General features: G+C 37.0%; 1 protein-coding gene across 1 annotated transcript in view; it reads left to right on the top strand.

The window, feature by feature from the left end:
• LOC140159640 (heparan-alpha-glucosaminide N-acetyltransferase-like) overlaps nt 1-13,324 on the top strand; it is a 36,783-nt gene that overhangs the window by 20,342 nt on the left and 3,117 nt on the right. The window contains exons 11-16 of the mRNA XM_072183135.1: nt 775-899; nt 2,089-2,210; nt 2,649-2,868; nt 3,716-3,790; nt 4,760-4,830; nt 5,717-5,829. Coding sequence (XP_072039236.1) covers nt 775-899; nt 2,089-2,210; nt 2,649-2,868; nt 3,716-3,790; nt 4,760-4,830; nt 5,717-5,829 — 726 coding nt within the window. The remainder of the gene's footprint in view (nt 1-774; nt 900-2,088; nt 2,211-2,648; nt 2,869-3,715; nt 3,791-4,759; nt 4,831-5,716; nt 5,830-13,324) is intronic.

Genomic DNA, 13,324 nt, shown 5'->3' with positions numbered 1-13,324 from the left:
CTATTGCAATGTGCAATGTTGATTTGGACAACATCGTTATCATTTCTTCTTTAGTCTCCCAACATTGAAAGATGGGTGGGGGAAGGGGAGAGTGTAAGCTGAATGTACACTTTCAACTATTATACAAAGATAGTGCGGAACTGTGTCATACTTAGCTCTGGTGAGTGCATGCTTTTAACTCCAACACTGGCTGGTGTGGCAACAACTTTCTGCCATGATTGTAGTACTTATGTAGTGATTTATAGTGCGCTACGCACAGGCACAATGCCTAGATGTTGATCCAAAAGCCTCAGCACACTTTACAGGTTGTCGCTGACCACTAAGGCCCCACATCATTCCATAAACCATTAAACAACAATTCAGGGACTTTGCTGCTTCAAAAGCGCACACCTTAGACATTCCGCAAATAACCTTCGCAACCAGTTTCGTACGGGTTGCAACGAGACAAATTAGCAGCAAGTTCCTTGTCCATGGGGAATTTCAAGCTAACTCAATTTTCCATGAGAGGGTACTAGGCACCTCCAGGGTTCGAACCCGCAACCTCTTGCACCACAGTCGAACGCCCTATCGATTGAGCTAACTTGACTGCTTAAGTTTTTCTAACTTGACTGCTTATACTTTTAATTGTTTTTCTGAAGTTACTCAATTAGAGGCGGTCCTTCCTATAACCTGTACATCAGGTAAAGTACAAGGTTTTAAGCTAACAAACAAAAACACAAATACTGTTTCTTGTCGTTGATAATATTTATTTAAATTCATCGTGATCCCATACAGGTGGCAATAGCATCACATATTTCCGTGTGCCAGGTGTGTTGCAGCGTTTCAGTATATCATACCTAGTAGTGGCCTCTCTACAATGGATATCAGCTACACCAGAAAGACATGCACCAAAAATGATGGTAAGCGTAGATCAATAAGGTCTCTTTCTCAATACTCCGCCAAAAGGCAACACTTTATAGGTTGATGGACTAGCGTTACTAATGTGCTCTTGTTTTTAGTTCCGATTTTTCTGTAATCTTAACCCCCTGAGCACTACCTGCTGATCTAACATTGCATCTGATTGGTCAATTACATGATATCTTCACTTTAAAGGTCCGTAACCCGATCGACAGCATCATCCCCGATTTTTTCATTGTTGATGAGGTTTTGGTATCACATAATAGATACTATTTTTCTCATTACTATCCTGAAATTTGACGCTCCAAGTCGATGTATTTCGGAGAAATCATGAATCACAGCGGTTTTACAGGTATACCAGTTTGTAAACAATAAAAATTACTTCGGATCATGGGAAGAGAAAAAAGCGAACTACGCTAAGTGCTGAGGAGACGGTCCGCCGTATATAATTGAAACAATTCCTTGAATACTTCAGTTGGTGAAATAGCTCAATTGGCTAGCGCGCCGTTCTTTTACCCAAGAGGTACCCGGTTCAAAACCCGGTATCGGAAGGTTTTTTCCTCTCCATTTTTAACCCAAACTTTTTTATATTCATTTGAAATGTACATATTGCAAGGGGAAATATATTTTGTTTCCTTTTTTTCTGAAACGGTACGAAAAAAAAAAAAAAAACAAATATTTTCCGTTCAATACGGGCCGGGCATTGCAGCATGTCAGCATTCGTCATACGGTACGAACGGGAATTGTTGTTGTTGCATGCCTACCCAGAATGCAATTCACGTATACAAGGTATTGGATTGCAAATTTGGCTATTTATTCACATTTACGCTGAAAATGCTCTCGTTTTTCACAAAGCAGCATAAAGGGGAGATATTTGATATTATTATGTAATTTTAAAGACAATCCATATCCAAAACCAATAGGGTTACCCCCTTTAATCACCAATCAGATAGGCAGGTAGTTCTCATATAGGGTTAACATTATTAAAGATGTATTATAGCACTGACCTTTGACATACAATATGTGACACAATCTATGTTGTCATCAATGTAAAATATGCACTTTGGAACACATTTTGCATTTTTTTTTAAATGAACACTTATTAAATTTATGTTTAATTTTGCTATATTTTATAATTTTTCTTCCTGTCCGTGTTATCCTAAATGAAATGTGTTTGCGTGTTTTTTTCAGAACAAATATTATAAGCCATTTTGTGATATTTTGGATTACTGGTATGAATGGTTGCTAATGGCTGCTCTAATGATAGTGTACTCATGTCTTACATTCCTGATGCCGATTCCTGGATGCCCGACGTAAGTCAAATATAACAAGCCATTTTGTGTATTTTATATTGGTTACTGATTTTGCTGGTCATTTGATATGCCTAAATGTGACAATTATTATTGAATTGTTATTACAAATATTTAATTGTATCAAATAAGCGATTAGAAAATTGTTTAGGACCCATTTTAGCTCTCCATGCGCCTGTCGACTGCAGACGACAAGTTTTTTTTAAATTCAGAATTCTAAATTTTCATGACCAAATTTGGAATCGGAATGAAAAATGCATAAAAATAAGTATAAACAAGCCTTGAATTGGTTTAGTGGTTCTTAAGTACTTGTACTAATGCTCTTGATATTTTGAGAAAATATCCAAAAAGTTTGGACTTTTTATGTTGAAGCCTATGGCTAGCATGCAGCGCATTATGGAATCAGCTCACTCAACTACTTTTTATATCTTCCTTACCCAGTGGTTACATAGGACCAGGAGGCCCACTGATAGGAGTGAATGGATCACTAACAAACTGCACAGGGGGTGCTGCTAACTACATAGACAGGTGGATACTAGGAGTGAATCACATCTACCAACATCCAACAGTGAAGATTGTATACCTAACTGAGATGCCTCATGATCCAGAGGGTGTACTGGGCTCCATCACATCTATTTTTATCACATTCCTAGGTCTTCAGGTAAGGAGATATAACTCCATGAGAACTACCTGCTTATTGGTCAAAACAAAGTTCTCATTATCAATTGGACCAATCAGCAACATTGTTAGAATAATTTCACCATGCAAAAAAATTGGGGTGAATTATTTACAAAGCTCCATTCTGATTGGTGATTAAAATGAAGATATCATGTAATTGACCAATCAGGGGCAATGTTAGATCGGCAGGTAGTGCTCAGGGGGTTAACCCTTGACCTACTGGTGCATTTTTTGTAATGGGTCTAAAGAAGGGAGATAGTTGCAAACACCCTTTAGATTTTCGCTATAAAACATCTGATGTCTCTATTTTGTATGACAGCTATTAGAACACAACTGTATTTGCTATTGATGAATGAAAAACTTCCATTAATACTGAAAGCGGCAATATGCGACATTAAATTATCAAAAGCTGCAGTGTATATTATTTTGTAAATTTAATTTAATACTGGAACTAAAACACAGTGTACATACTGTTTTATAATGTTTTGCATGGTTCTTTTTAAGTGTTAGTCCTTCCCTAAAGTTTGTTTGGTTTATATAAGGCGGAAAAAAATAAGACTCATAACAACATGTAGTGATATAGAATAGCGTGCACGCTATTGTGCGTTGTGTAATGCGTGACTATCGCATGCTTAAGTGAATTTACGCGAGAGTGAGTAGACTCGCGCAGTAACAAAAGCCGAATAATTTCCGCCTTATATAAGCCAAACAAACTTTATACATGCGCGAAATAATATGCGCTGGACAGTTAGCAGTGCGCATAATTTGTAAAAGGAACTCTGCAAAACATTTTCGTTGTTTTTGTTTGTTTTGTTTTGTTTATTTCATAGGCAGGAAAAATCTTGCTGCTCTTCCAACAACATGGTGAGAGGTTGAGGAGATTACTTATATGGGGTGTAGTGCTGGTAAGGATTAGCACCAACTTCATTTATGTTTTTTAGTCTCTTTATTTTTATTTACCTTTTTGAGAAACATTGAATCTCTCCTAAGTCTAGCATTTAGGTATAGAATTAATGTACCGTATTCATTGCAATAAGCGCCCATGCCCCAATAAGTGCCGTCTCAGGGTATTTTCAGTTTTCTAATTAAGGGTACCATTAGTGTTGAAGTGACGGATAGACGTCGATACAGTAAAATAGCTGGGGGATTAGAAGTCCTGTGTAAACTTGCAATACATTTTCTGCATCAGAAAAGCTACTAGAACGTCTCTGGCCCTTTTATAACGTACATAAATCTGTCTCTAATAAACGCCCGTTAGGAAAAAATAGGTAAACCATATAAACAATAACCGCCCACTCAAAATGACTTTGTTAAGCGCCCTGGGCACTTATTGGAATGAATATGGTACATGTGGTTATGGCAATGAAAAAAACCCTGTTCTGCTGGCCCTACCGACCCATATTTCATATGCTGTATGCATGTAAACCAGCTATTTTTGGTCCAAAGTGGATTGAGTCTGGCAGAGATTGCTGTATGCATATAAAATCTGTTTGGGGAAAAAGGTGGTTTATTTTGACTGAAAAAACGCGAGTGTCACAAGGGAAAAAATTGCACAAAAAACTCAATTTGTTTATAGATTTTGTTGATGTTTAGAGTCATGTGCTATAAAAAAAAGTTTAGGTGCATACTTGTTAGCAATTTATATGCAATGTATTGCAAACCTCTGTAACTGTAGCCTTGATTCAAGGCAGTATCCTCCCCGAAACCGACAGAACTATGTTACTGTAGTGTGTGTGCATAATTAATTGATAGTTTTATATGAAACGACAGCAAAGGATTCTCTAGCAATGGTCAAAAATAGCTAAAGATAGATATACAGCCTTGACGAGATTGTAAAAAACTATGTCATGGATCTGTTTGTGTTTGCATTTTAGGGCGGGATTGCTACTCTATTATGTTATGGCTCCAAAGAAAATGGCTGGATTCCTATCAATAAAAATCTATGGTAAGTTGGTGAATACACAGACTACTACAGACTAACCACAAACAATCAAAGTCTCAGCATCACCGGATAATGAAGGCCAATTGTTCCATGAAATGTGCCAGACGAAACTGCTACGCGCATACCGCATATTTTTACAGTCTTTCGCATAAACACGAAGACACTCATCGCTCTGCTGCGTATAGGCGAAGGCACACAACGCTGGCGTGATTGTTAGATATGCATGATTGAACGATCAGCCCTCATGAATATGCAAGAATTCACAGCATACAAAGCACATGGACTTTGACTGTTGATGGATAGTCTGTAGTACGATGTAGGTGAATACCCCCCATATTAAAAAAATCCCAAGTATAGCCCGCAGGGTATTTTAATAGATATTAAAATATCTATATATCAATATCTATTGAATCAAATCGTTCCAATATTGGGAGGGATGTCATAATGAAAGGCAAAAATTTGATTGACTTCATTTATGTCAGTCAATGGGAGGAGCGATCGAGTTAGCGCAGCGGTAGTTCCCTCGCCATGCACCACTGATTCCTGGGTTCAAGCTGCACCCGTGCCCAAGGTCTGTATGTACACCTGGTTTATCCCAATCCATACTCGCTCTCGCATGTCTTCTCCGGAATATCCGGTTTCCTCCTGCTTTCAAAATCCGTGAATAGTTGCTTGGTTATCAAAAACTTCCTTCACCCAATGGAATTTGGGGAACTGCATAGATAATTGGTAGATGTTACAATCTAAGTGCGGATAGATTATTATTTATGTTTATGAAATAGTGATACCAGTCCATATGGCTTCTGCCATCACATACAACTTTAAACAATATCTTTACTCTCTATGAAACTGGCAGTTATTGAATTGAAAATATTATTGTTGTATCCAGGTCAACGTCATTTGTTCTTTGCAATGCTGGGACTGGTTTCATATTATTGGCCTTCTGTTATTTCACCATTGATGTGAAGAACTGGTGGTCTGGTGCTCCATTCTATTACCCAGGTAAGCTTATTATGTAATATTTTGTCGTATGCATCACACCCTGTCGTATCCCGAAGCCTGCCTTGTGTGATTGTTTTTTATCATTGTTGTATTTCATATGGTTTTTTGATATTTCAGCATGCTTCTTTCTTTTATGAATGGACATGAGATTATAATATTGTGATAAACCTCAACATTAATATATAAAGTTAATTTCACAGTGTATCTCCTCACAATTAGGTGCCACTATTAAAAAAATCACACAAGGCAGCCTTTTGAGATATGACAGTATGTGATGCAGACGAAGATTTATCAGTTCAAACATTGTTTGCCTAATCCCCATATCATACAGGCACTCACAGCGTGTGATGAAAAAAAAATTACTAGTGATAAAAGCACTGGTAGCATTTGCACAATATCTGTCGTGGCTAGCGATGTAGCATCAAAGTTACCTTTAAGTCATCTGGCTGCGTTTGATGCTACGGCATGCTGGGGAATTATCAATCAGATATCCGCAATCACTAAGGATAAAGGTCAGAAGTTGTGTCACATAAGCCTGCTACACTCCTCGTGATTGCTTCGTAAGATATGGGCATGAAGCGTTGGGCTATTCTAGTTGAGATCCCTACACCCCCTATGGAAGACATGACCTTTATCTCTTACATAGTGAGTGTATATTTCAAATGGAGTCTCCCATTCAGGTAACCCCAGTTGAAATTCACACTCCCTATATGGGAGATTAAGATCGTCAACAGGAGGTGTAGGGATTTCAACTGGAATATCTCATTCTGAATATCAGCTTATGTGACACAATCTGGTCCATGGGGGCCAAAGGCAGCAAATTTGAAACTGAGATAAAGGCAAAAATATGGAGTAAAAAAACAATAAAATACATAGGAAAATAGACATCAAAAAACTTCATAACTTTAGAACCAAGTATGCTAGACTTTTAGTGTTTTCAGTAAATGATAGCCTATTGTATGTAATAACTACAGTAACTCAATTTTCAAAAATGCCTCCTTTGGCCCCCCATGGACCAGATCGTGTCACATATAAATGTTCTTCAGTGCTAAAGAAGATCCCAAGATATGTTCATGTATTGAATATTCAATTTGATAGTTCTGATGATGAGTCCTATTGAAAAGAAAAAAGTAATAAAAGGTACCTTTTGGAGACTGTTTTAGCCATACTTAAAGAGCCATGTGGAAACAGCAAACACCCTCATTATTGCGACTGCCATGTCATGTTATTCTGACTACCATGTCATGTTTTATCATTTGCTCAGGTGAGGTCAAAGGTGAATATGGCCATGATAACCTCTAAGGCTAAAAAAAATCATTTTGGGAAGCAATTTACCACATTTCGGATTTTTTATTTGAAAAATGCAGACAAAATTACATTTTGAAGCAACAAATTATGACAATTTTTTGAAAGATTCATTTTCTCATACATTTTGTTTACAAGCACTATGAAATCACTAAATATCGTTTGAAAATAAATCTATAATTTTCCTAAAACTATCCATTTTCAAAACCTACTCTGCACTGATTTGACAATAAATAAAACATAATTTGAATCTTATGTTACCATACATGCATTTTGCATTTAGGTTTTCGGGCCACCTGCAATAAAACGGAACATGTTGTTTAGTCGAACCAATTAATATGATACTCAATTGAGTAAATTGCACCATTCGAACTTTTTGATCATACTGTCAAGGGAACAAACTAAAAGTTTGATGACACCCTATTAACAAAAGTACTTTTGTACTGTGGAAGATTTTGGAAATATCTTCCACAGGGGGAGTATGAATTTCAAATGGAATGAGCACATTAGGCAGCTCCATTTGAATTTCATACACCCTCTGAGAAATATTCCACCTGAATCTTCCACTGAGGGAGAGTGAGTTTCAAATGGAGCTGCTAATGTGTTCATTACATGTGAAATTCATACTCCCCCTGTTGAAGATATTTCCAAAATCTTCCACAGGGGGAGTGTGGATTTTAAATGGAAAAGCCCATTTGTACATAAAATATTGGTCAAAGTTGACCATTTGGGTTGGAATTTTCAACATTGGGCTATTCCAGTTGAAATCCACACTACCCCTGTGGAAGATTTAGCTAAAGTCTTCCACAGAGGGAGTATGAGTTTTGAATAGAATAGACAATTGGGTAACTTCCATTTGAAATACTCACTCTAGTTGTGGAAGATATAAAGTAAAGCCATAATACAGGGGGAGTATGGGGTTCAAAATAATTAATTCTGACCAATTACATTTGAAAAACATACTCCCCCTGTGAAAGATATTTCCAAAATCTTCCACAGGGGTAGTGTGGATTTTAAATGGAATAGCCCATTTCATGCTTACATTTCACTATTTGTTTCTCATTGTATCATTGATTCACACAGGTATGAATGCCATCTTGCTATATGCCGGTCATGAACTGTTTAAGAGGAATCATTTTCCATTCTCATGGCAACCATTGCATCATACACATGCCGAGTTCTTAGCTATGGATGTTATAGGAACCACACTATGGGTCGTTATTAGCTTCGGGTTGTACTATGAGAACATCTTTCTCAAGATCTAAGGACATTATTAAAGAGGAGGCCCCACCAGAGCAGTTCTTCTGAGGCAGTAACATTAAAACATCGATTAGCGCTTCTCAAATTTTAGAGATAACCTTGTTACTGATTAATTTGATAACCAGGCAGGTTTGGTTCACCCCAGAAGAACTGCTTTGGTGGGGCTTCCTCTTTAAGAGCAAAATCTGGTTCTATATATCATCTAAATTGCGTACAAGTATTGCTACACTTAAAGGGGTATTTCATGATTCTAACATTCATTCGTATGGTTCAATAGATAACCACGCAAAAAACTTATATCCAAAATTTCAGTTGATTCACACATTGAATTTGCGAGTTATGCATAATTGTGTGTATTGGGCGCTTCCAGATATTTTTGGCCCTACCACTAAAGAAGACAAATTTGACACATCTGACCTCGTAAATCATAAGACAAGTGAAATAAGAAAAAACAAAGGAACAAACATAGCCAGCAGAAGTACATAGAGTATCATGCCTACGGATTTCATCACAGTCTTACATGTACCTTAGCATGCAAGCAGTGTTTGAGATGGTGTTAATCGATAGTCAAAAACCAATAATCAATGATCAATCAGCTATGAATATTAAATTGGATTCTAAAAATAATCATCACAGACTCTCATGTTCAAAAGTGTGTGTGTGTGTGTTTGGGGGGTGTATAGCATGTTAGTGCTCGCAATTGCCGAGGGCGGCTTTTTACCCCTAAAGAAGAAATGGGAAAACCCAAACTTTTTTGGGAAAACTCAAACTTTTTTGGGATTCCCACAAACTTTTTTGGGATTCCCATGTCTTCTTTAGGGTAGGTGTCGTTCATTTCTGGACTAGCCCATTACAGTGCCTCGTAGGCCACTGTGTTGTCCACAGACAGAAAATACAAATTGGATAATGTCATTGTCAAAATCTGCAAATCAGGTTACACACAATCATGATGTAGCTCTAGGTTTTCAATGGAATACAATATTAATCTCAACGTTTTTGGAGTAAATAGTGGAATAATGTTGTGGATCACGAAGTGCCCTTTTTAAATATGAGGCAATTTTTTGATGATTTTAACACAAAATGAAAAATCAGTTAATTTCACTGATGGGGACATTTGGTTTGCGCAGTTCGATACTTCACTCAATTTCATAAAATTTGATTTGAGGACAACAGCTCCATGAAGGATTCCGTATAGAAAAAATGAATATTGTGAACTGCTGTTTTAGTTTGCATGTATGTATAAATTATTATATTGATATTTAAACACAAAATGACATATATGTGTTGTATTCAAGTTACGCTGGCTTTGGATGTTGACAAGAAATTGTGCAATCATAAATCAAGGCTTATAATGCAATGCTTCGAAGTGACAACATGTGTATAAAGTTGCTTGCAGGGTGCATCCTATTTACATGTACTATCAGTATTAATTCAGTTATGACCAAATTGTAACACTGAAGTTGATGGTTGTTATTAAAGAGTACATACTGAATCATCTTTGGTGGCAAATTTTTAAAAATCTTTTTAAATAACAAAGACAGTGACTCTACTCTAAAAATAACATTAACATTGTAAATCATATGAGTGTCATTTCATTCAGTAATGGTCAGGCAACAGAATACTGTGGAGTACTGATTCTGTAGTCCCATTACACTCAAAAACAATTTGTTCGGTACCATGAGAACAAAAAAGAAAGAATGAAAATCGGGATTGTCAGAGTTTGATCCTTTGAACTATTTTGAGTAATAAACTGAGCTCAAAAAGAAACTTATAATTTTTCACAAGGTCATATCTTAAAATCGTGTCCATCAAAATGAACCAAAATTACACACAGGTTTACTCCAATACTCTACCCTAAACACATGTCAGTAACCAAGCAGTTGTCCAACTGACACAGCAGATAAATGCGCTGACAATAGAGGCCGTCAGCGTGACGTCATATGCCGCCATCTTGTGGGTACACGCTGCGATGGTCGTTCGATCTCCATGCGTGAACAGCAAAATCACCGCGTTGATGCGTGATAACAGACGCGTGGCAAGCTGCGCCCTGCGCGTAGTGTCCGACGCATGAACATGCAGATCATTTGTACCCACAAGATGGCGAAAGGCTGACGGCCTCTATACATGGAACAGCTTCCTGGACCATATTCACAGCCCAATAATTGGCACCCACCAAAAGAAATCAGTGAGAATGATTACAAGATCCTTGCACAGGTCATAATTCCCAAAGAGTAAGTGGATTAGTAAGTAACAAGACCTGTTTCTTGAAGAAAATGTGTGAAAAGCAGAACTCAGCACCGTTTTATCATCTATGCAAGGATCTTGTATGCATTCTTACAGATTTCTTGTGCTGGGTAGACGTTCGCCTTTCGTATCTCTTTCCTTGTTGGAAAGGTATAACGTTGAGGAGATAGGAACATGTACCGAACATCCGGGACCTACTCTGCCATGTTTGGCTGAGTAACGGTACATGAACACGGTCTTTTGTGCCTATGTAAATTAGTCATTGTGTAAAGCTGTGTTTATACCCATGGGTTACTTTATATTATCAGACTGAATCATTGTCGTTAACTGCACAAGTTATGTGTGCAATTTTAGAGAACGTTGACCGACAGAGGGTGTCAATATAGGCCCTAGTGTCGCTTTTGAAAAACAACGAATCATGCGCATGCTCAGCAGGCAAATACGACGGCGATTTAGTACACTGATCATGCGTGCGATTCAGGTTTCTGCAAAAGCGATTGGCTATAAATGCATCTTTAGAAATGACCGGTGATTGTGTGTTCGCAAGTGGGTTTTATCATGTTAATTAGTGACCTGACACACATTTGTATTGGTTCGATCAAGCATTGAAATGCTTTATTTTTTTGTACTGGATCGTTCAAGCATCTCCGACAAATTTTTTAATGTAAGTGCCTCTGGCCCTAGTGGAAGTAAAAACGGATACTATGGCCAGAGTTCTAGGGCTAGTGCTGGGTGTCAAATATTGGGCTGTGAAAGTTGTCCAGGAAGCTGTTCCGTGTCAGTGCATTTTGCTGTAGTGTCAGTTGGACAACTGCTTGGTTACTGACATGTGATTTGAGTGGAATTACAGTCAAAAATGAGGGAAAACCAATATTTGATCAATAAATCAATAACTGCTTGCCTTGAGTGGCTGAATTTTCAGTTACAGAGTATTTGTAGTCCTTGCCCCTATAATATACATATCTTACATGTCGCCAATGTGTTATATAATTTTTGAGAAAAATGCAAAAAATAGGCACAAAATTGGCCAGGGGTGTAGTACCCTTTAAAAAAGTTGAGTACAGATATTTTCAGTTTCAATTAATTTCACCAAGATCAAGAAAATATACAAATTACAAGATATAATGTGGTGTTGAGGTCAAAGAGAGCGTAATATAACCGGTATCGCATTGCATTTTGCTACACAATCTAGCCAAATTGCTATGCAATCACACAAACTTTTGTCATTGCTCTACATAATTATTGTTATATACCTCATATATAGATTCCTGTCATCTGATTGGTTGAAAGTGCAGTCATTGAATTAACTATGCCCGCAAAATGAACTATGGACCGGTCCATGGAAATGAACTATGGACCGGTCACGTGCGTGACGATCAAACTGCGCGTTTTTACCAGCGTAAAATGATATTACGCACGCGTTAATGTTTTCACGCCGCTATAAATACGCAAAAATCGCAGATTGTAATCTGTGTGCCGTTCGCATTGAAACTATTAATTTCTCTTCCCAAAATCGATGCTTTTAACCAAACAGATGACAAGAATCTTAAGATTTGGTATATAAAACAAATATTGACTGCTTTTTATTGGGCATGGTTAAAATGATAGGCCAGCTGGTAATCTCAAAACCATGACTATGCCCCTCGGCTACACCTCGGGGCATAGTCATGGTTTTGAGATCACCTGGGCCTATAATTTAACCATGCCCCTCATAGCAGTCAATATTTGTATACTATACAAATGGAACTTTGTCACCATTTTGCTATGCAAAATTCTGACACTAAATTATGCCCTGCAGTCGAATGTATCTGACCCGTATTACATATTACTTGACCCAAGAAAGACACACATTTTTGCTCTACATAGGAAAGAAAAATGTGATTAAGTATATTTGAAATCAGGAAATAGCCAGTTACTTTCAGATCAAGCATTTGTAAGCTAACAATTTTGTTGTTTAATGAACATGTGTAACTTGTGTTTTTCATATTATATATTGTAATGTTGGACATAAATGTGTATCAAAAAATGCTTGTTGTCGTGGTACTAACATTATTTTGATAGCTGTTATCGATTTTACAATTTTGTAACTACATTGTTACCAATGCAGGGTTAACTACTTGTATACAATTTATGTACATATAAATAAATATATATATAGAAGTCAAGGAAATATATTTTATATTGAATGATATTTATGTAACTTAATGTTTTTACTATTATGTCTAAGATATATCACCATCATTGTTGTTTAATAATTATACATTTATGGTGTATTTTGGTTTTTAAAAATTCTCTAATTGTAGTGTAGTATATGATTCATCCAGTGCCATGTTGGTTGCCCTTCCAAGACAAAAATTTGGAGGGTAGGGCGATCCTTTTTTTTTAATGGGCTCTTCCTCCATTTTGAAAAGGCTAGTATTAACAAATGCTTGATCAATTTTGGTTAATAATTGTGCATTTTTGGACTAAATTTAAATGTCCTTCATACTGTCCAAATTTAAGGTTTCTTCTAAAAAGTGATTGAAAAAAAACCTGACCCAAAATTTGCAATTTTTTTGGTTGGTCTCTGAGGGCAACCAAACATTTTTTTGGGCCTTATTTCTCAGCATAATATTGCTTTGGCAACTTTGTTGAGTAAGTTTATAGAGTTAGAAATCAGCCTGTTCGATTTTCCTTTTTTTTCTTT

This window comes from Amphiura filiformis, chromosome 8 (assembly GCF_039555335.1).
Source record: "Amphiura filiformis chromosome 8, Afil_fr2py, whole genome shotgun sequence".
Lineage (NCBI taxonomy): Eukaryota > Metazoa > Echinodermata > Ophiuroidea > Amphilepidida > Amphiuridae > Amphiura > Amphiura filiformis.
The sequence above is the reverse complement of the archived record's forward strand: the minus strand, read 5'-3'. Positions and strand labels throughout refer to the sequence as shown.